This window comes from Pempheris klunzingeri, chromosome 18 (genome assembly GCF_042242105.1).
Source record: "Pempheris klunzingeri isolate RE-2024b chromosome 18, fPemKlu1.hap1, whole genome shotgun sequence".
Classification (NCBI taxonomy): domain Eukaryota; kingdom Metazoa; phylum Chordata; class Actinopteri; order Acropomatiformes; family Pempheridae; genus Pempheris; species Pempheris klunzingeri.
This window is the reverse complement of record NC_092029.1, coordinates 3070832-3090884: the sequence shown is the minus strand read 5'-3', so window position 1 is coordinate 3090884 and position 20053 is coordinate 3070832. Positions and strand designations below refer to the sequence as shown.

The following is a 20053-nucleotide window of genomic DNA, read 5'->3' as shown; positions in this document are numbered from 1 at the left end:
GGTTATTAGTAGTATTGTGGTAGTATTAGTGGTTATTAGTGGTATTGTGGTAGTATTAGTAGTATTGTGGTAGTATTAGTAGTTATTAGTAGTATTGTGGTAGTATTAGTGGTTATTAGTAGTATTGTGGTAGTATTAGTGGTTATTAGTGGTATTGTGGTAGTATTAGTGGTTATTAGTAGTATTGTGGTAGTATTAGTAGTATTGTGGTAGTATTAGTAGTTATTAGTAGTATTGTGGTAGTATTAGTAGTATTGTGGTAGTATTAGTAGTTATTAGTAGTATTGTGGTAGTATTTAGTGTCAGCAGTAGCGGTAGTAGTATTTGTAGTGGTTTTTCTCTCCTCCAGGAGCTTTTGAGCAGAGGAACCATCAAAGCTCCTTAACTGCACATCCTTTCCCACCTTTCTTACGTTCTGGAGATAATCCAGGAGTTCAGACTTCTTACAGTCTCTGAAAGTGACCCTGTGGATGTGGTGCGTTCCCGTTGAGCTGGTGGAGGTTCACACTTACCGTAGCTGATGAGCAGGAGGACAAACGCTTTGTTCTTTATCAGGTTGATGATGGACTGTTTGTAGGAGTAATCTTCGGGGGGAGAGTCCGGTAGGACGGCCTGGGCGTGACTGGGGGGGAGGGGAGGCCGGTCCGTGACGACTGCAGAGCACAGAGAGAAGCAGTCATGTCTGGGTCGGCTTGCTAGGCCTCTTATTTGTCAAAAAGAGAGGAGTGAGCTTTAGGTTGCAAGTGTGTGGGAGTCAATCAAGTTAAATTGAACTAAATCTAATGCTATTTTAGGCAGAACGTCCTGTGTACTGCATGAATTAACACACTGCTATCATGTGACCAACACTTCGCCCCACACACTGACTACACTAGAACGCCAAGTGCTGATCGTTCGCTGAGGTGTTCATGCAGCTGTTGGCTACTTCCTGTTCCTGCACCGCCTCCACATTCATAGACACTGTCTTTGGGGTTAAATGTGGACAATGAATGCATTTATAGCTCCTTTGAGCCAATACTGCTGTGCCTGTTCTCAGAGGCGTTCTGCCTTCGGCCAAAATTATCATCGGTTTTGTGCCTCTGTTAGAGTCGCTGCTGTTTAAAGTGTGGAGGGTCTACGAGGAGAATGCATGACTTTTACTGTCTAAACCTACAATACTAGTACTAAAGCTTTCCCCTTAACCTAAAACTGATCTCATTCTAATCCTAAACTCGAGTCCTGATCCTGAACTGGTCACCTACAGATGCAGGAAGCTGCAAAATATCCCCACTGTGGAAGATTTCAGGAATATTTCCATCCTTGTGAGGACAATAACACTCACACACACACTCTTACACACACACACACACACTCTTACACACAAACAACTCTCTTCTCATGTGCACAGGTATGCCTGTAGTCACCTCACACGTTTTTAAGGTAACTGAACCACAAATCCCAAGCAACTGGAACAGATGGTGAAGCATAGTAAATGTATGCTACTTCCCATGAGGCAAGGCAGTATGTGAGTGTGTGTGTGTGTGTGTGTGTGTGTGTGTGTGTGTGTGTGTGTGTGTGTGTGTGTGTGTGTGTGTGTGTGTGTGTGTGTGTGCTGTAGGTGCCTACTCAGAACGGTGAGGATGAAGAGGCCCGTGGAGACGGCCGCGGTGCCGTAGAACATGATGCTGATGTTGTGCCCCATTAGATCGACGTCGTCCGGCGTGTTGGGAACCAGAACTGGAGGCAACAGGAAGCCAATGGCTGTTCCCAACTAGGGACGAGAGACATAGAGACACACACAGAGAGAGAGAGAGAGAGAGAGAGAGAGAGAGAGAGAGAGAGAACTTGTTTAAAACACTTCTCTTGCTGTTACACTGTTTTATTATGTTGCACATTATATCTAATAATCTACGTCACATTTTACTCTGTTATGCTGACAGTATATTTCTATTATTGTAGGTCTTTGCACTTCTTTGCAGTCAGTGTTGCTCTTTCTATTCAAGCTTTTCTAGTCATTGATCTCTAATTCCATGTGTAAATGTATCTTTAACTATTAACTACATCTTTCCTCTATTTTACTCTGCTCTACTGGCTCCATCTCTCTCCTCTCCTCCTCCACTCTGCTGACCATCTATTCCACATCAACTGATCACAAAACGCAGCCCGTCAATCAATAACCTGTGGCTGACCTGGTTCCCCAGCACTGCCGTGGCGCACGCGGTGGACACCTCCCGCGGCCCGAACCACACCGAGGCGATGCGGGAGGGCAGGCCGAGGATGAACACCTGCGCCACGGAGCAGATGACCTGCGCGGTGACGGTGACTGCGAACCGCCCGGGCTCCACACTGGCGCACTTGAGCCATGCGCCGGCGCAGTTGAGGCCGGCGCCCAGCAGGGCCGTGAGCCGCAGACCCTTCCGGTCGAGCAGCCAAGTGGCCGGGAAGATGAGCGGCACGTAGGCGACCATGTAGACGATGGAGAGCCAGTCCACCTTGTCGTTTGTCACCCCGTAGTAGTGCGTGAACACGTTGGTGATGATGCTGTACTGGATCCACTGGAAGGCGTTCACCAGAGAGTACAGGCTGAACACGGCCAGCACGGCGAACCGGCGCCGGTACAGCCTCGTCTCCAGCTTCCTCCCTTCCTTCTCCCCCGCCTCTCCTCCTCCTCCTCCTCCTCCTCCGTTGGGCAGCATCGCCTCTCTCTCATCCGGCGGCGCCTCCCTCTCCTGCTCGGGCGCCCGGTCTGTCTCCTCGGCCCCGCACGTCGGCGCCGCTCCGTACGCCGGATCCGCGCATCGCTCGGCTGCGCCCTGCAGCTCCGGAGGCTTCCTGCCCACCGTGATGTCGTCAGGTGCGCCAGTATCCGCGCGCAGATGCTCCTGCACGAGCTCGCCGGCAACCATAACGCGTTGTTTGGCTTTTTTTTTTTTTTTTTAAACTTCTTTTGAATCGAGAGATGGAAACTAGGGGCGAGACAGGAAGCGAGGACGCGCAAACCAGAGCGGTTTCCTCATTCGGTTACATGCGGATACTGCAGCGATGCTCTGAAGAACATGGGTGACTATAACAGGCACCAGACTGCAGCTAGATCCATAATAAAAGAACCTACTTCAACACGTCCAGCTCATTATTAAACCTCCGGGATCTTCTCTCCTCTGTGCCAGCGCGCCTCTGCCTCCCTCCAGGTCTCCCTCTGCCTTTTGTTCAGCCGACGCTGACACTCGGCCTTCCGATGCTCAGGAGCCAATGGCAGAGCAGCAGGAGCGTGTAGTATCTTGCAGCCTACTATTGATAATCCGTGACCATGTGGAAGCTGGGGTCCCATGATGCAACAGCTTGTAACGTGAAATATAACCTGTAACCTAGTAGAGAGGCAGCCTGTTGGCTTATTACAGGTTGGAAGAGGTGAATATTCACAATAATTCAGTGTAACTACTGTGTAATCTGTCGTCATGATGTGTAACTGTTAAAAAAAAACACAAATATCTTATAATTATTGTTATTAAATGATTACACAAGAGTCCAGTATGTATTAAATGTAGTTTCATCCCAGTTTAAGTTTGTCACATTCATCATTTGTTGTTCTTGAAGACATGCCCAGCGAAAAAAGCTCTAATTTAAATGAATTAATTTATTAAATAATGAAGAAATATCTACACAAGGATAAACCCTGGTGCTCCCCTTTTTCCTGCTGCTTGGTCCACATTCTCCAATTAGCCCGTCCATATGCTCAGGCCTTTATCTGCTCTAATCCTAATCATCGATTGACCCAGTGGGACTCCACGGTGCAGGCAGGTACAAGTCTGACTGCACGGGGAACTCACACCTATTATACATGAATCTTATTGTTGAATCCATATGTAAGTTATTAAAGTGCTGGCAAACCAGTGTGGGAAACAGTTTACGGTCTTCTTCAGCACAGCAGGATGTTCATTTAGTAAATTATGGTCCCATTTAGAGGAAGATAGACCAGGAAGCAGGGTGCTCTGCCTTGGGACTAACAAATCAGAGGCGCTCTTCATGAAACAACTTTTGGCTCCAAGAAGAACCAAGATGGTGACGACCACGAAACCAAGATGGCAAACCGTGAAATTACAACAATGGCGTTTGTCACGTGACGTCATCGGGCCCAAAAAGGGCTTTTGCTCGTGAAACATCAGAACTAGAGGAGCCTATCGATAGCGGAGGGTTAACTGTGAGTTTGCTGCTGCTGTGGGGGCCCAGCGATGTGTAGGATCTTTAAAGACCAAGACATTTTTTGGCTTCATGTGCCACCGAGCAATTTTCAAACAGAGCCTGAAATGCTGCATCCAGGTTTCTTTATCCTTCTTCAGGCAAATCAAAATGTCTGCTGTGAAAAAGGCTTCTTATAAATGATGAGAAGACACACGCGTAGTTGAACAAACCCCTTTGTTGCATGTTGGTCTGTCTCAGGGAGATCAGATAACTTCTGACCTCAGAGATGCTTTGAGAGGAGAGGAGTGACTGACGAGAGCTCTCACTCTGTCTGGTTTTTCAGATACCAAGAAGAGACAAACAATTTTGCTTGTGTTTTCTACGCTGTATGCTGCCTTATAAGGCAAAGTAAGTTATAAGGAGATATTCTGAGTTAAAAGTAGGCCTATTGGGGCTCGACTTCAAACTATATCCCTCACTACATGAGATATTGCATTATATTTTTCTGATCTAAAATCTATAGTATGTTTGAAATCAATCACAACATGTAAGCTCAGGTTTGTTTTTTCAGTAAGAAAGATCAAATGTGAACTACAAGTCAAAAAAAAAAAAAAAAAAGGAATTAAAACTATGTGGATGATCTCAAAGCTGTTTGCCTTGTGTTTTTTTTTTTAAAAAATCTCTAGAGTAACTCATCACCCTAAAATAAAAGATCTTTGGCTTCCTCAGGTTCCCCGTTGCCACGGAAACGCCAGCATCACAAACAAAACTACACATTGGATAATTTATAAAAGGAAACACACCCAAAAAAAGACGCAGCAGATTTAAAAAGAAAGCGCTCACTATGTCCGGGGGTGGAGAGCGGGCCCTGATGGAGCTGAACCTGCGGAGGGAGACGTGGTGTCAGGTGGAGCTGAACCCCCGGCAGTCCTGGGAGAGGGCCGAGAGGAGACATTACCGGAGTCACCTGCGGACCAGCCCGGTCCTCCTCACGGCTCTGACCGCAGGACCGCAGCGCAGAGCGGCCTGCAGCGAGCGACCGCCTCCGGCCAAGCTCCCCGAGAGAAGACACTACGAAGAGAGCTGTAGGAGGGCTTGTCTGGGGTTTAACTAAGTGTTGGTGTGGATCTGATGGGATCTGAGGGGGCTGTTTAGTATCTAAAACTATAGCTTTCCTATTAGATACCTCACATAGACTTTATTATACTTTCTAATTTTCATTGTCTCATTATTTCCTACATAATTCGAGGCAGAACCCAAAGCTGCTGTGATATTTATGATGCCTGTGGTGTCTTTTAATGATGGTTTTGGAAACATAAGACACAAGAGGGAGGTGTTTGAAGTTCTCCTCTACATACGATAGATCCCCTACAGTATGGAAAATGACCAGCAGTAATGTTGGATACACATGATTGGTACTTCCACTGTTGTCGTTCAATACAGTAAAGATTATTTCTGATGATCTTAAGTCAAGATGGTTTATATCATGACACTACTGACCCCCCTGCTGCCTCTCCTCTTCCAGATAAATCACACCTGCTGTAGACGGCTGCAGCCTGATGAGACCCCAACAAGCAAAGAGCAGAATGCATCATAATGCGATAACCAAGAGAGATGACGGCATCACCTGTTCACCTGTGAACAGAAACTGGATCATTCACTGGTCATCACACGGGAGGCCTGTTGCTCCAGAGTGAAATATCCCAGCTGCTACTGCCTTGACATTTGACAACTATTCATGGTCAGGATCTCATTATGATTTCTTAGAGCCACAAGCAGGTAAAAAGTTCTACTTGCTTCGTTTTGTGAAATACCCCCAAAAACTAATGACTGTCCTGCCAGACATATCTGTACACTGAGCTCAATGTTAATGTAACCACGCTAACATGCTGAATAAGGATAAATAAAATGATTTCAAGAAGTTAATAGATTCAAGAGGTGCAAAAATATAAAAATGTGTCTTTAAGTGACTGAACCTTGTTCCAGATCTGTGGTGCATATTAACTGAGAGCTGCTTCTGCGCGTCTGGTCCAATGAGCTCAGGATAACTGGGAACAGAGCAGCAGATCAGAGATGCAGTTCCAGTGCTTCTTAGGTCAGTAATATTGAGGTGAAATCAGTTCTTTGATGCTCAGGACGTCAGTGTGAAGCTCTGAGAACTGCTTCTGTTGATGTGAACTTAACTGAGGTTTCAACTTCAAGGCTTGAAGATGAACAATGAGATTTTTTTGGCACCAAAAACAATTGTTTTAGTCACAGGAGAGCAGGTGGAGGGTGACGTAGGAGTGAATTCTCATTTTCTGTCCCATCCTACTCCCACAACAATACTCCCAATCCCATAACCACGTAAAAACTAATTCCTGTCCCGTCCCAATCCGGGAAGAATGACTCCCGTCTCATCTCTTTAAACACAGCCACCGTCCACTCTTAAGAGCTCAAAACCCACTGAGACTTTAGTCTGTCTTCCCAAAAACTGACTCTGTTTCCGACAGGTGACTGGACTGACCAGCAATCAGCCAACAGAGGCAGACAGGAGAGAATAAAAAAAGATTAAAAAGACAACAGAATGATTAACCTTGTGCTCAAAATTAAGAAAATAGTATTTATTCAAATTCAGAGCTGCATATTTATATTTTTTCCAGTCCTGTCACACGCTGAATAGTGGAAGTGAAGGAGGAATCCCACAAAATGTCGGCCTGTGAGGGCAGGTGTGTCGACAGATGCTCAAAGTTTTAAAAAATGACTTTATCCTCTGGGAGGAATTAAGTTTTCCAGACCTTACATGCGTCCTGTTTGCAGACGTGTTAGCTACCGTGAGCCTTGGGGAAAAGCCTGTACGCATTTTGTGCGGTGACGAGCTGAACAGTCTGCGGCGACAGACCTTTGAGGTTAGCGATGTACCGGCAGGACAGAACGATGTTACGGGGCTCATTCCTCACCTGGGACACAGGAAGAGGCAGGAAATGGTTAAAGAAGGATGCAGCTGTGTTACAGAGTCTAAACAGGAGAACGGTGTCAAACTTACATGCTTGTCGAGCCCCAGAGCAGGAGAGTCTGTTTCCAGACAGATGTGTTCCAGTGGGATCTGCTTGATCAGTTTGTCCCTCTGTGAGGTCATATTAGAATGAACTTTGTTATCCTGGTTATAATGGACAGACGGACACAGCTCCACCTTCACAGTAAGGATTCAGTTCTTATTTAATCAGTTACTTCATTAGCTTGATGCTAACATTAACGTGGACCAGCCCCAGCTGCCCCTGAGTTTATTACATTATTACATTTGATATCAGAGAAGCTCTTGGAACATGAGCGCTGACATACCAAAAGCTTTAAGCATCACAGTTTGCAGACATCTTTATAAAAAGAGTCTCTGTTTCTGCCTCGAGGACGATCACGTAATTAATTACTATTCATTACAAGGAAAAATATACACTTACTATCACTACTAATCTTTCTACTGCTACCAAAAGGCACAGCAGGAAGAGTTCCCCTCTCCATCTACGTAACAAAACCAGCACTGAGATGATCATTTGACAGGTTACTACTGCTCCCTGCTGCCGTTCACACTCCTGTTCCTACTTTAGTGTCTAGTCTTTTACCCATGGTGCATCACGTGTCAGAGAGAACATGCAGACATTTTTGTCGTGCACATGCAGCAGCAGACCAACGGCCATTTTGAAGTAGTTCACACTCTACACCTACCTGGTGGTTTCTGCAGACAGCGGGTGGGAAAGAGAAGAGGTAACCGGCCCTCACGCCGTCCAGAGCTGCCGACGGCTTCCCCGCGAAGTTGTGAAGCAGCGCGCGGCTGACACCTGATGGGAAACCAGAGAGTTGGTGCGTCTGCTTCGGAGCTACGTGCACGTACACGACAAAACGGAGCAGAACACCCACCGTGTTCTCTCATGGCGTCTATGGTGACCTTAGCAGCTGATCGAGAGTGGATGTTCCTGTGCGGAGAACAGTCATCATCATCATCATCATCATCACATTTTCTATTTCTTTAACTGTTTCTGTCCCCTTGAGCTGCAGTAACAGCAAACTTTCCCCACTGAGGGATCAATAAATGTTATCTTATCATATATTTCACACCCAGAGAGAATTTAAAGTAGAAAGTGGTGGATTTTTGCTTGTAATTTGTGATTTTTAGGGGGGATTTAAATTATGACATGAGTTTCTTTTATAATTTTTCACTCGCACATGCCTCAAAATACCACATTATAAAACAATTTATTACATTAAAAAAGAAATATATATTAGTTGCTCTTTTAGCAACCAAAAAGCGTCCTGATTTTGGAAAGGAAAATGAATAATAGGAGCACTTGGGCACCGATTGATTCGATTTGAACCTCACACAGGAAGGTCCAGCTCTTTGGCGACGTGGAGCTGCTTAACGAAGACTTTCATCTGGTCGTCTCTGTCCTGCTGAGTGGGAGCGCACCACGGCGTGAAGTCCAAACCTATCTGGAAGCAAAAGTAGACGACAACATCAGTCGTCCTGCCCCAGAGCCTCACGGGGCTCGTAGCTGCTGTCGTTTCCCCTTTAAGACGATGAGCCGCTCAAATGTTCCTGTGTTGTACAGTAGAAAAAGTTCATTTTTTGAGAAACTAAAACATTAAGTGTAAGTCTTAAAGCCTGTCAGTGTTAAAGTGACACACATTTTTAACATTTTCACTTCAAATATGTATTTTTTACATAAAGAACGCATCCTTTCAGTGCACAGACACGACCATCACTACTCTCTATAAACAGATATCTGTATGTGAATGCATAATCTGTATGCAAGGGCACAAGTTTTTGACGTGTGAAGTGATTAAGTTTCCATTTGTAGTCCGTTTGTAGTCCGAGGAGTATCGGCCAATCATGAGTAACGGTCCATGTGGAGAGCAATCATCTTCAGAACAATTCAGCTTTGTGTTTTTAAATGTTTAAAGACATTAGCCAAATGAAATGTTTCTGTCAGATCGAGTCTTTAAGGGTTTCACAGCACAACAGTTTTATTTACGAGGCGCAAAATCACACAGTTGCCTTAAAGTAAAGTCCTCATCTTATGACAGAGGTCTGGCTGAAGTCTGGCCGCTCAGCTGCAGAGGAAAGAAAACTTGCCTTAACATTTGCAGGTAACAAACGAAAGTGGGAAAATGGTTTGCAGACTGGTAGATGAACTAAAATGTGTTCAGAGCAGCAGGGGACGACTTTGCTGTTCCTGCAACCTGATCCATAAAGACAACGGGAGTGTGGGACTGTTGACTTTGCTCTGCAATGTCCGAAATCTGCTCTGACAAACACATACATTCCTCAACAGACTCTGGCATTAGAGTGTGTGTGTGTGTGTGTGTGTGTGTGTGTGTGTGTGTGTGTGTGTGTGTGTGTGTGTGTGTGTGTGTGTGTGTGTGTGTGTGTGTGTGTGTGTGTGTGTGTGTGTAGAAGCATGGGAAAGAGTGGGACCAACTGTGTTAATTAACGTCTCCCGGCAAGAAAGATTAGGAGGCGAGATGGGAGTTATAACTAGTTTAATCTGCTTACTTTCACCAGGAGTCACGTTAAAGTTAGGATTTGTTAACTGGGGGGGCAGCCGTGTGTGTGTGTGTGTGTGTGTGTGTGTGTGTGTGTGTGTGTGTGTGTGTGTGTGTGTGTGTGTGTGTGTTCTCTGAACATGAAACCATATGAAGCCTGTGAAATTAAAATCCAGGGTGAACAGAGACAGTTGTGTAAAGTGTGTGTGTGTGTGTGTGTGTGTGTGTGTGTGTGTGTGTATTACGTGTGTGTGCATGGTTTTACGTCTTTGTGAGTTTTAGAGCTTGAGGGGGGGGACGGGGACATTTTGTCCTGTCCGCACTCCTTTGAAGGGCCGTTTGAGGGGTTGGGATTAGAAGGAGGTTTAGATTAAAGTGACAGTAAGGGGTCAGCGGGTGTATTATATCAGGTGTGTTGTATTAAATCCTGTTGTGGAATTCGATCCAACAGGCAGGAGGAGTTCGGTGCTGCGAGATGTTCTGTGTCAGTACTATTATGTCAGTGTGTGTGTGTGTGTGTGTGTGTGTGTGAGCGCTCTACCTCTCCAATAGCCACGAGCCGTTCTCTGTGTGTGTAGAACTGTGGCAGGGCAGCATCCAGGTCCTGAGGACAAAACACATCATCCTCATTAACAGCTGCAAGACACATTCAGTTTCATTCAAACACCATTCATTGTTTTTTTTTTTTTATCCCACAGCAGATATTTAAGTGTGAACACACAACAACAAGGCTGTCGTTCATGGAGAGCACGAGGAGGCGTGCAGCTCAACACAGAGAATCCCAAGTTTATTTTCAGTCATTTTCCAAAAAGAAAACTGTTCATCTTTTTACTCTAAGAGTGTTAAACCTACTTTGAGAAACACGATGTGCATCTGTGTTCCTGTTAACTCTCTGCTGCTTCATTTAGTTCGGTTTTAGTTACATTCAGGAACTCTGGTGAATAATCAGCACAATTTTTCACAATTCAATCGCTACAGGACCTTCTTATAGCAAGGAGACATAAAAATCAGAGTGAAAATCAGTTTTCTTCCTAAAAATTGTGTTTGTTTCAGATCAAATTTGCTGAAAACAAAACCAATGATTTGTCTCTTTACTTTGAGTTACATGCACAAACTTCTAAGGATTTTCAAGGACCGTTCTCTGCTGGTGCTGGTGGAGTTAATCCTCGCTCAGCTGACCTGCTTCAACACCGTATCAAGCAATTGGAAATGATTAAATTTCGATCGGGAGCCAAGTGTTGCCCCAATAGATTATTAAACTGAGAAGATAAAATCTGAAGCTCTGAGGAGAATCAGTTTTGCACATTTCTTTACTTTAATGTTAACTTCAAACGAGCTGATCCTCTCACAGCGTCTGTAACCAGTGAGGTGTCATCAAAACATAAAGCCTAAGGTTGCTCCTGTTTTTATAATCTTATATATTATAATATAAAAAATAAATACACCTTCATCTCCTCCAGAGGCCTCTGAAACACACCCTCCTCACCCTGGACACCACTGAGCAGACAGGATACAGTTACTCAATAAAGTCAAATAATGAAAAGATGGATGAGCTCCATGAGTCATCCATGTTTTCCTACCTGAGGCTTCACGCTGCGCTGCTCAGAGCCCTCGCCGCGCTGCAGCGGGTGGATGCCGAAACACGGAGCCACCAGATCTGGATGACTGAGAGCAGAACTCGACAGTGAGGATAATAAACATGACGCTGTCAAGCTGAGAACATCTGCACGACGAGGACAATGTACACATCTGTATTCTTTACGTTATATAACTGTGCCTTCGCCAAGCAAAGTTCTGGCCTTCCTGTTTTCTTTATCTTTATCAAGCACACTGTAATATAATATATAATACAGGCTTGTGAGACTATCCACAGACTGTATACAGCACGTCCGTGGACTTATTACACAACACTGATGGCACACAGACCGTTCCTGAAGCTGGAGAACTCTGGGAAACTCTCCGACTTCTTCTGTAACTGCCACCAGAGTCTTTACCCCGGCCTACACACACACACACACACACACACACACACACACACACACACACACACACACACACACACACACACACACACACACACACACACACACACACACACACACACACACACACACACAGATCAATAGGATCTCATATTCTTCATGATGCTATAATATTAGTATCTTGTTGCAACCATGAAAAACACAACATATTGTTTATAGAGTCAGTAATATTTAATTCAGTATTTAATATTTAATATTTAACTGTTCTGATGGTGTTACTGTTCTGAACAGATGAGCTGATAACTTACCTCTGTGCTTCTCTGGATCACATCCTCCAGATCCTGCAAAGGAAATAAAACAACAACTTTACTGATTTGTTTGCACTGCGGTTAAAACACGTGACTGAAATCAGCAGGAAACTAAGAAAAACTGCAGCTAACAACAGTTTAATGAGGCTGTAAATGATATAAGCGAGTGTACATACATTTCTTGCTGTATGGTACTTGAAATTTACTTGAATAGAGATCTTATGAGGACAAAACACTTAAAAACACTCAAAAAATAACGCTGCGTTATTACGTCGTTGGCTATTTTGGTGCCCACCTCTTCAAACTCACGGGCTGATATGTGACAGTGACAGTCAACGAAGCCATATTCCATTGAAAACCTAAATAATAAGAACAAAGAGCGCAAACTATTTTAAAAACTGCGATATTTGCAAATGTTTTCATCAGAAACTTAGCTTAACATCCAGGCGGAACAATCCTGTGATGCGAGAAGTGTTGTTCCGGGGTCGCCTTTGCAGCCGGACCAGGAAGTTCGATATTCATTTCCGGGTTGCGTCAAAAAAATATAAACAAAGTTGGCGGCAAAGATGGAGCCTGTGCCGAGTGAAGCCGAACCAAGTGATGAAACAAAACAGGAGTACAGAGTGCAAGTAACGTCGAAGAAACAAGTAACGGAGCAGATTAATAAATACAAAGATATTTTGAAGGCAGCTCTCGACGGACAGCCGGATTTAGCAGAGGAGACGAAGCGAGTTTTGCTACAGGAGCTGCAGGCGGTGGGTCTGACTGATCGATAACTGTTCATTTACATTATCAGGAGATTGGCAAACTACTCCTGAAAGGTTTTTATAAAGACCTTTGTTTAGTTGATAGTTGCTCGCCACATTAAGTTGTTGATTTGCTGTCAATATTTCGAATGTGGACTGTTTCTCTGTGCCGTAGATAACTGCTCGCCAAATCCCATTCGAATAATCTTGTATTTAATGTTTGCTCTGCTGTCATCAGGCATATACACCAGGAAAAGCCTTATTGATGGTCTTCTGGCATTTATTGAGATTAACTGCTAATTTCGTCTTAATGCTGATAGAGAGCAGCGCTTTATTTTAATAAAACATCAACTTTGAATTTAGGCTAGCCAGGACGCTAGGTTAACTGAACAGACTTTTAAAGTAAAGATCCAACCAATAAAAGTTTGATTAATGAAGAACATAATCAGTAGATGAATCAATAATGCTCCTATATTATAGTCCTATAGTTTATGATGTGTTAAGGACACTTTCCTCTGTGAACTGATATTGTTTGTACTGTTTACTGAAACTATGTTCAGCTGTGAAAAGTGTTTGTAATCTGTGCAGAACTTTGAGGCGGCTGTTCAGGACAACGTGCTGGTGAATGGACAACCTTGGGAGGAGGCACCTGATGTTGCAGGTGATTCACCTCAAACTCTATAAGATTAGTTTTAAGAGGTTAAGGGTCCTTTTACATCAGTAGTCTGAAATAAAGCCAGATTTTTATAAACTACATTTCCCGTGTCTCCTCTCCTCTCACCAATAACGCACTCAACAGAGGATGAAGCTGTTGATCTGGAAAGCCTCCTGGATGACACCATTGTTGAGACCACCAGGAAGCGCCGCGTGTACCCGAGACAGATCCTCCCCCATGTGGTCCACTCCCTCAAAGCTGAGCGTAAACTCCTGGTGGGCGTCAGAGCAGATTTGACCTCATTTCGACCTGATAAATGTGCAGTAAAGTGTGTGGATGCTGTTGGCAGCATAGTTTCATGGAGTAAACACTTGCTGATTTTGAGGTGCTGTGTTTGTGTTTCAGGGGCTGTACCAGGGCACAGTCACACCTCAAGAGGTGGTCAAAGATCCTGGACAAGGTTGGTACCTCTTATCACCTATACATTCACACACACACACACACACACACACACATTTTTGGTCGAGTTAAGTTATGGGGAAAAAACAGAAAAATGTTCTTCCACTGATTTTCAGTTTTGTCTTTGTTCTGTTGATACTGACTCACACACACACACATACCGTACCCACTCCTATGAGTGGATATATATATATTTCTACACCGGATGTTACCTCACTGTCTAGTACTCAGGAAGAACTACTTCTCTTTAAGATGGACACTTGAAAGTTTCAGCCCCCTTCCTGAACTGAAACGGCACCCTGCTTCTGTTCACTTTGTGAGTTTCAGTAGACTGAGGAGCCAAGATTGGGAATAAAATGGTAGCATGTGGTTATGGATGCATGTTGAAACGATACCGCGGTATCAGAGTTAAAGGTGTTAAACAGGTTAAAACTGCTGACACAGTTGTATTACGATGCTGCTTTTGTATGTTTCACCAGAGAGCATCATGAACGATTTGTCGGCAGCAGCTCCTGGGATGGTGAAACAGGCCATCCAGGTCATAAAGGTAACATTCGAACGCACCAAACCAAGTGCATTTTCAACACGTAAAGATGTAAAGATGCTTTATTAACACAAGCATCTTTTTTCTCTAGTCAATCAACACTCTGCAGAAACAAGCTGAGGGCCTCTGTGATATCCTCAGCATGAAACCGAGTCACACCACTCTGGAGATCCACAGAGAAGTGTTTGGTTTCAGCGACCAATCAGACGCTCCCCTGCCTCCTGCGAACGGCGCCACGAGGAACGGGCAGCCAATCAAGAGGGCCGTGGAGGAAGCGGCGGCTGCAGATGGCTACGTGCCTCTCAGTAAGAAACCTGCGGGAGAGGCCGAGCCACAGTGACACTTCCTGCTGCCGTCGCCACGAGACGACATCACGACTCCGTTTGTTTTTCAGCTCTTGAAAATGATAGAGAGCAGCGGTTAGAAATGACGGGACTCTTGGACTGGGTTTTCTCCAACATGTACAGTTTCATGTCTCACAATCGGACTGGAATAGATAAATAACAGATAAATAATAGATGATATTAAAGGTGAGACATTGGTGAGAATATCATAAACTGAAGTTTTTGCTGAAATCAATCAACTCACAGTGACCTTCACAGACCCTCTCAGTCTTGTCTGCTTCAGAAGAACAATGTCATTTTAAGCATCACCTGAATCTACAAAGAAATAAAGTAGGATAAAGTGATACTCCGATGAAATCCTTAAAGTGACTCCTGATTTTATCCTGGTCACATTGGACACAACATTTAGTTTGTATCCCAGCTTCAGATGAGTTATTCTTCTTTTTAAATATTTAAATCTGTCCTGTTTGCTCACATTTACTTTACTTTCACTTTCAGAAACTGTAAAGATGTTTTCTGGTAACATAAAGTTTTTATTTACAGCACACTCTCTATCTGTCCTCCATCTTTTCAATACCTCCAACCTCCACTTTCTTTAACGTGATATCTCAGGAACACCTTGAGGGAATTTCTTAACATTTGGCACAGACTGATAAGATTTCAGCTTGCTGTGACCTCACAAAACACATTTTTATTTAATTATGCCAACATTTCACACTAATGTCTAATAGGATAAAATGAAATCAATCAATCAATCCCCTTTAACAGGAAGAAACAAACAGAACCAGGCTCAGAGGGGGGCGTCGTTCTGCTGTCTGGACGATAGGAAAACAATGTGGTAACAGTGAAAAACCTGACTTTAGCTAATATATGAATAATAATAACAGAGTTAATATTAGTAAAAAGTGTCCGGCTGACGATCCACAGCAGGAGAACCAGGACCAGGATCCACAGGAACCTGAGGGACGATTGCATTTTGTCATGATGTTTCTCCTGGTCGTCACTGAACGCCACAACCCAACGATCGTGACCAGGAAACTGAATCTGTACACTGATCTTGGGTTTGGATGTAAACAGGAAAAGACAGATATTCCAGTATTTAGTACAAAATAAAAGCCCGTTCACTCCACCTGAGGCGCCGAGCTCATTCGTTCCTACTGGAAAAGTGCGTTTGTTGAAGACAAGTTTTCAGACTTGAGTTTATCTGGTGCTGTATTTGACAGGAAGGAACACGTGGCCCAGTGCAGCACAGTGTGGATCAGTGATGTCTTCTGTCCTGTGCCCTTAGTCATATGACTTATGTGAAGTGTCCTCGCTGCTTCATCTAAAACGGCAGCGAAATTGAAAAGTGAAAAGAAAGCTGAAGTGAAACCGCAGCCTGCTCTCTGCCTGGTTTATTTCAGCTGCACTGGACGCGATGCCCACTCCACAAATAACACTTTTTATTTTCTGGACAGGTCGGTGTGCAGGGGATTCTCCCATCTGTCTCATTTTAATGCTCCATTTTTAAAAAAAAAAGAAAGAAAAACCCGTGATGTCAGACTGTGATTCGTCCTGCCATCAGAAGAACAGCAGCAGAAACCAGATGTGTGAAGGATGTGAGGTAAGATCACCTTATGTTATTATTTTCTTGTCAGCGTCTTTTCCCAGAGGGAGGTTAAAGGTCAAGTTCAGGCCAGCGAACGTGAGGATTAGAGCCGACGTCTTCTGGGTAAAGGCCACAAAATCAAGTCTGTGTTGTGTTTGAGAAAGAGGATGTTTGTGCGGCTGCAGATTTAACGGGAGGTAGTTGCTGCCAAATGGAAATCAAATTGGAAGCCTTGTTAATTAAGCATGCAAATCTTATTCAAAAGTTTGGGTTTGCAATAAAGTTAATACTCCAGGTTTTACTGTGTGTCATGTTTAGCATTTGTATGTGTGGTCTGTGAGTCTTATTAAAATTAGTTTTATCAGAAATACCTATAAAGTCTCTGCTTTGTGTGTGTGTGTGTGTGTGTGTGTGTGTGTGTGTGTGTGTGTGTGTGTGTGTGTGTGTGTGTGTGTGTGTGTGTGTGTGTGTGTGTGTGTGTGTGTGTGTGTGTGTGTGTGTGCCTCAGGGTTCAGAGGATGACGGCAGGAGGCTGAAGAGGAGAGAGAAAAACAGAGTTGCAGCCCAGAAGAGCCGGAAGAGGCAAACACAGAGAGCTGATTTTCTGCATGAGGTGTGTGTGTTTGTGTGTGTGTGTGTGTGTGTGTGTGTGTGTGTGTGCAGAGCTGCAGAAGATCTTCTGCATCTGTTTTCACTCTCCCCATGTTAAGTAATCTCATTTTGAGTCTTAAAATTAAAGGTGGAAAAGGAGGTTTGGGGATTTACTTCGTCAGTGAAGGATCCAGGTTTGTATGTTCTCCCTGTGTTTATGTAGGTTTTCTCCGGCTTCCTCCCACAGTCCAAACACATGCAGGTTAATTGGTGACTCTAAATTGCCCGTAGATGTGAGTGTGAGAGGTTTTCTGTCTCTACCTGCCTCTCGCCAAGTGTCAGCTGAGATTGTCTCCAGATATGGAAGGATGGAAGGATGGAAGGATGGATGGATGGATGGATGGAAGGATGGATGGATGGAGGTCCTGGTGCTTTTATCATGAGTATATCTGCACTAAACACAGAAGAATCAAAAACTCAAAGTGATAAAATGCACCTGTAAACCCTTCCTTCATTCACCATTCCTCTCCTCTCCTCTCCTCTCCTCTCCTCTCCCCTCCTCTCCTCTCCTCTCCTCTCCTCTCCTCTCCTCTCCTCTCCCCTCCTCTCCTCTCCTCTCCCCTCCTCTCCTCTCCTCTCCTCTCCTCTCCTCTCCTCTCCTCTCCTCCAGGCCTGTGAGCTGTTGGAGGAGAGGAACAGAAAGCTGAGGATGGAGGTAAAGACAAGTTGCTCTCTACACAACACCTTCCTCTCAGACACGTTTGCCCTGCAGGGATCAGCTCATGTCAGCTGTGGTTGTTGACGTGTCTGCAGGTGGATTCTCTGTCTGAGGAGCAGCGCCGACTCACCGAAGTCCTCAGGTCACACGAGCCCTTCTGTCCCATCATGCACTGCTCCTTTGCCTCGTCCGGCCTGCAGCCCGGCACCGTGGCAGCCAGCCGCTCTGTCTGAGGCGAGGAAGCCACAACCTGCTGTCCAAAGCCACCTCTCTTGTCTGATACACCAGTGAACCTATAGAGAGCGCTGTTGACCACCTTCAGGGATAAAGAGCAGCCGCAGGACTCTGGTGGCAAACTCACAATCCCAGCGAAGAGCGTCGTCTGCTGGTCAAACCTGTCACACACAGCAGCTGGTGTCCACAGTGCAAACACACACTCACAGATTTTCTCTCCTATGTTACAGTAAGTAAGAGCTAAACACACATTTTCCAAAAGTCAGACCATCTGTGTGATGTGTTCACTAAACTCTCTCATTAAAATAATAATAATAAAGGTTTATTTTACTAAGATATTTTAGTTTTTTCATTCCATCTTAACTGTTACTGTTATTATAAGTGATATTCTATGATAATCATTTTTATTCGTGTTCCTCTTGCGTGCACTTAGTCTGTGTTTAATTGTGTTTAATTTGTTTAGAATGAACAAAGTTAATTTTTTTAACTTTGACGATTGACGATGATGTATATATTTATTTTTTTATTAAAACAAAAAGGGTTAGGGTTAGGCCATTAAGAACATGTGTGTTGCCAGGTTATAAAACACGTGAGGTTGCTGTGGTGTGCGCTCACACCGCAATTTAGTTTACCGTAAATTAAGTTTAACTTCACCTCATTAAAGCGATATTATTTTCACAGTGAGAGAAACATTCAGACCTGAAAACTGTCTGTTGTCGTGTTTTAAACAGCAGTCATCGCTGTCATTTCATCTCCAGTTTTTCAGTTTGTTGTATTGATTGAAATTGTTTTGATCACTTTTAAAAGTGTACAAATCCTCTTAAAAAACATTTTATTAAAGTTACATTAAGCACAAGAAGCTGAGATGTTTCCTCAAGAAGCTCTTAGTCATTAACTAAGTCAGCATTATTTCTGGTAACTGATGTATGAAACCTGTGAGTCATGAGTTTGTTGCTTTTTCTGGAAACGTTCACCAGCATCATTAAGCAGAGATGGCAAGAATATGACCTTATTTTACTGAAGCTTTTTCAGCTCATTTGAAGCCACAGACGTGTTGGAATGGATTCACAAACTCTCTCTCACCTGCACCGGAACAAAAACCTGTGGTTTGGTTACGTTAGGAGGACACTCGCTGAAAGTGATAGTTCCCTAATTTGACCACAATCACATCAACCTCTTTCGTTTTTCCTTCCTCTTCCACGCCGAGGTGAATGAAATGTTGATCCCGGTGTACAAGACTGACGCAAACCAACTGTGGTAAACTGAAGTGGAAATGAGCCATCTTACCCCTGCAGACTTCTGGGAAAGTGGACAGTGGATCAATCTTCAAGTGCCTGTCTATGAATTCATGGGAGAAATAAAGGAATAATAGATGTGGGGATAGATAGCTCTGCTGTTAAAGTGTCGGTGACGGATGAGCAGCTGGTGTTCGGGTGTAAAAACAAGCAGCTAACGCACGACTCAAACCTTTCTGAATGAAAACAAGCTGTTAGTAAGTGCACCTGGTAAACAGATGCACAGGAAGAGTGAGATCACAGGGAGAGAACGTGCTGAAGCTTCATCGTTTTCTCCGCTCAAAGTAGTCAAACGTACTTTATATTGTGCTGCATTTAAACACACTGAGCCTAAAAATATTCAGGTAATCAGGTAGTAGAGGAATCTGAATGATCTGATCTGATTAGCTAACACTGTGATGTTGCATTGTAGTGAAAGTCAAGCCAGGTTTGTCTTTCCTGTTGGACAGACCCACACTTTTTCCCTCTCAGGACACCCCGTGCATCTGTGCAGTGCTCTGTGTTCCCGGGGGGGAGACTGGTCCAAGATGTCCATCCTCCCTCCTGACTGCCATCCTGGACAGCACCAGGTCTCCAGATGCAAGTTGAGGCACATCTGCAACAGAGAGACACCAGGAGCAGAGGTGCTGTTTCTATATATATTTAGTTTGTTTTATTTAGAGCCAGTTAGTTTCTTTATGTTAGACTTGGCAGCAGCTCTGATCCACAAGTCCTCTTCTATTCATTTGACTTGAGCAGCACCCACAGACCCTCTTCCTTTGTAGTGCGCCTCCTTTTTTGTGTGTCACTTATAACTCCAAGCTCCTTGCATAATAACTAAATTTTACCAAATCCCACAGGTTTCATTTCCCCGGAGAGCTGAGTCATAACACTAAACATAACCATAAAGACATTAATGATGCATTAGCTGCCAG

General features: G+C 44.1%; 4 protein-coding genes across 4 annotated transcripts in view; 2 read left to right on the top strand and 2 right to left on the bottom strand.

Moving 5' to 3' along the window:
• flvcr1 (FLVCR choline and heme transporter 1) overlaps positions 1 to 2885 on the bottom strand; it is a 9926-nt gene extending 7041 nt beyond the window's left edge. Inside the window, exons 1-3 of the mRNA XM_070849661.1 lie at positions 2169 to 2885; positions 1606 to 1750; positions 513 to 653 (exon numbers count right to left, since the gene is read on the bottom strand). Coding sequence (XP_070705762.1) covers positions 513 to 653; positions 1606 to 1750; positions 2169 to 2885 — 1003 coding nt within the window. The remainder of the gene's footprint in view (positions 1 to 512; positions 654 to 1605; positions 1751 to 2168) is intronic.
• Positions 2886 to 6746: 3861 nt separating this feature from the next.
• On the bottom strand, positions 6747 to 12419 carry tatdn3 (TatD DNase domain containing 3). Its single transcript, XM_070849532.1, has 10 exons — positions 12261 to 12419; positions 11966 to 11998; positions 11602 to 11675; positions 11256 to 11340; positions 10217 to 10279; positions 8513 to 8622; positions 8053 to 8108; positions 7861 to 7973; positions 7184 to 7264; positions 6747 to 7097 (listed from the first exon to the last, which is right to left on the bottom strand). The coding sequence occupies exons 1-10, from the start codon at positions 12315 to 12317 to the stop codon at positions 6963 to 6965; spliced, it is 807 nt and encodes a 268-aa protein (XP_070705633.1). The 5' UTR covers positions 12318 to 12419; the 3' UTR covers positions 6747 to 6962.
• Positions 12420 to 12531: 112 nt separating this feature from the next.
• nsl1 (NSL1 component of MIS12 kinetochore complex) lies at positions 12532 to 15127 on the top strand. The gene is made up of 6 exons (XM_070849767.1): positions 12532 to 12720; positions 13300 to 13372; positions 13511 to 13641; positions 13772 to 13826; positions 14305 to 14372; positions 14461 to 15127. Exons 1-6 carry the CDS (start codon positions 12532 to 12534, stop codon positions 14707 to 14709), a joined length of 765 nt encoding a protein of 254 aa, XP_070705868.1. The 3' UTR covers positions 14710 to 15127.
• Positions 15128 to 16247: 1120 nt separating this feature from the next.
• batf3 (basic leucine zipper transcription factor, ATF-like 3) lies at positions 16248 to 18034 on the top strand. The gene is made up of 4 exons (XM_070849851.1): positions 16248 to 16316; positions 16810 to 16914; positions 17563 to 17607; positions 17706 to 18034. Exons 1-4 carry the CDS (start codon positions 16248 to 16250, stop codon positions 17841 to 17843), a joined length of 357 nt encoding a protein of 118 aa, XP_070705952.1. The 3' UTR covers positions 17844 to 18034.
• The last annotated feature ends 2019 nt before the right edge of the window (positions 18035 to 20053 follow it).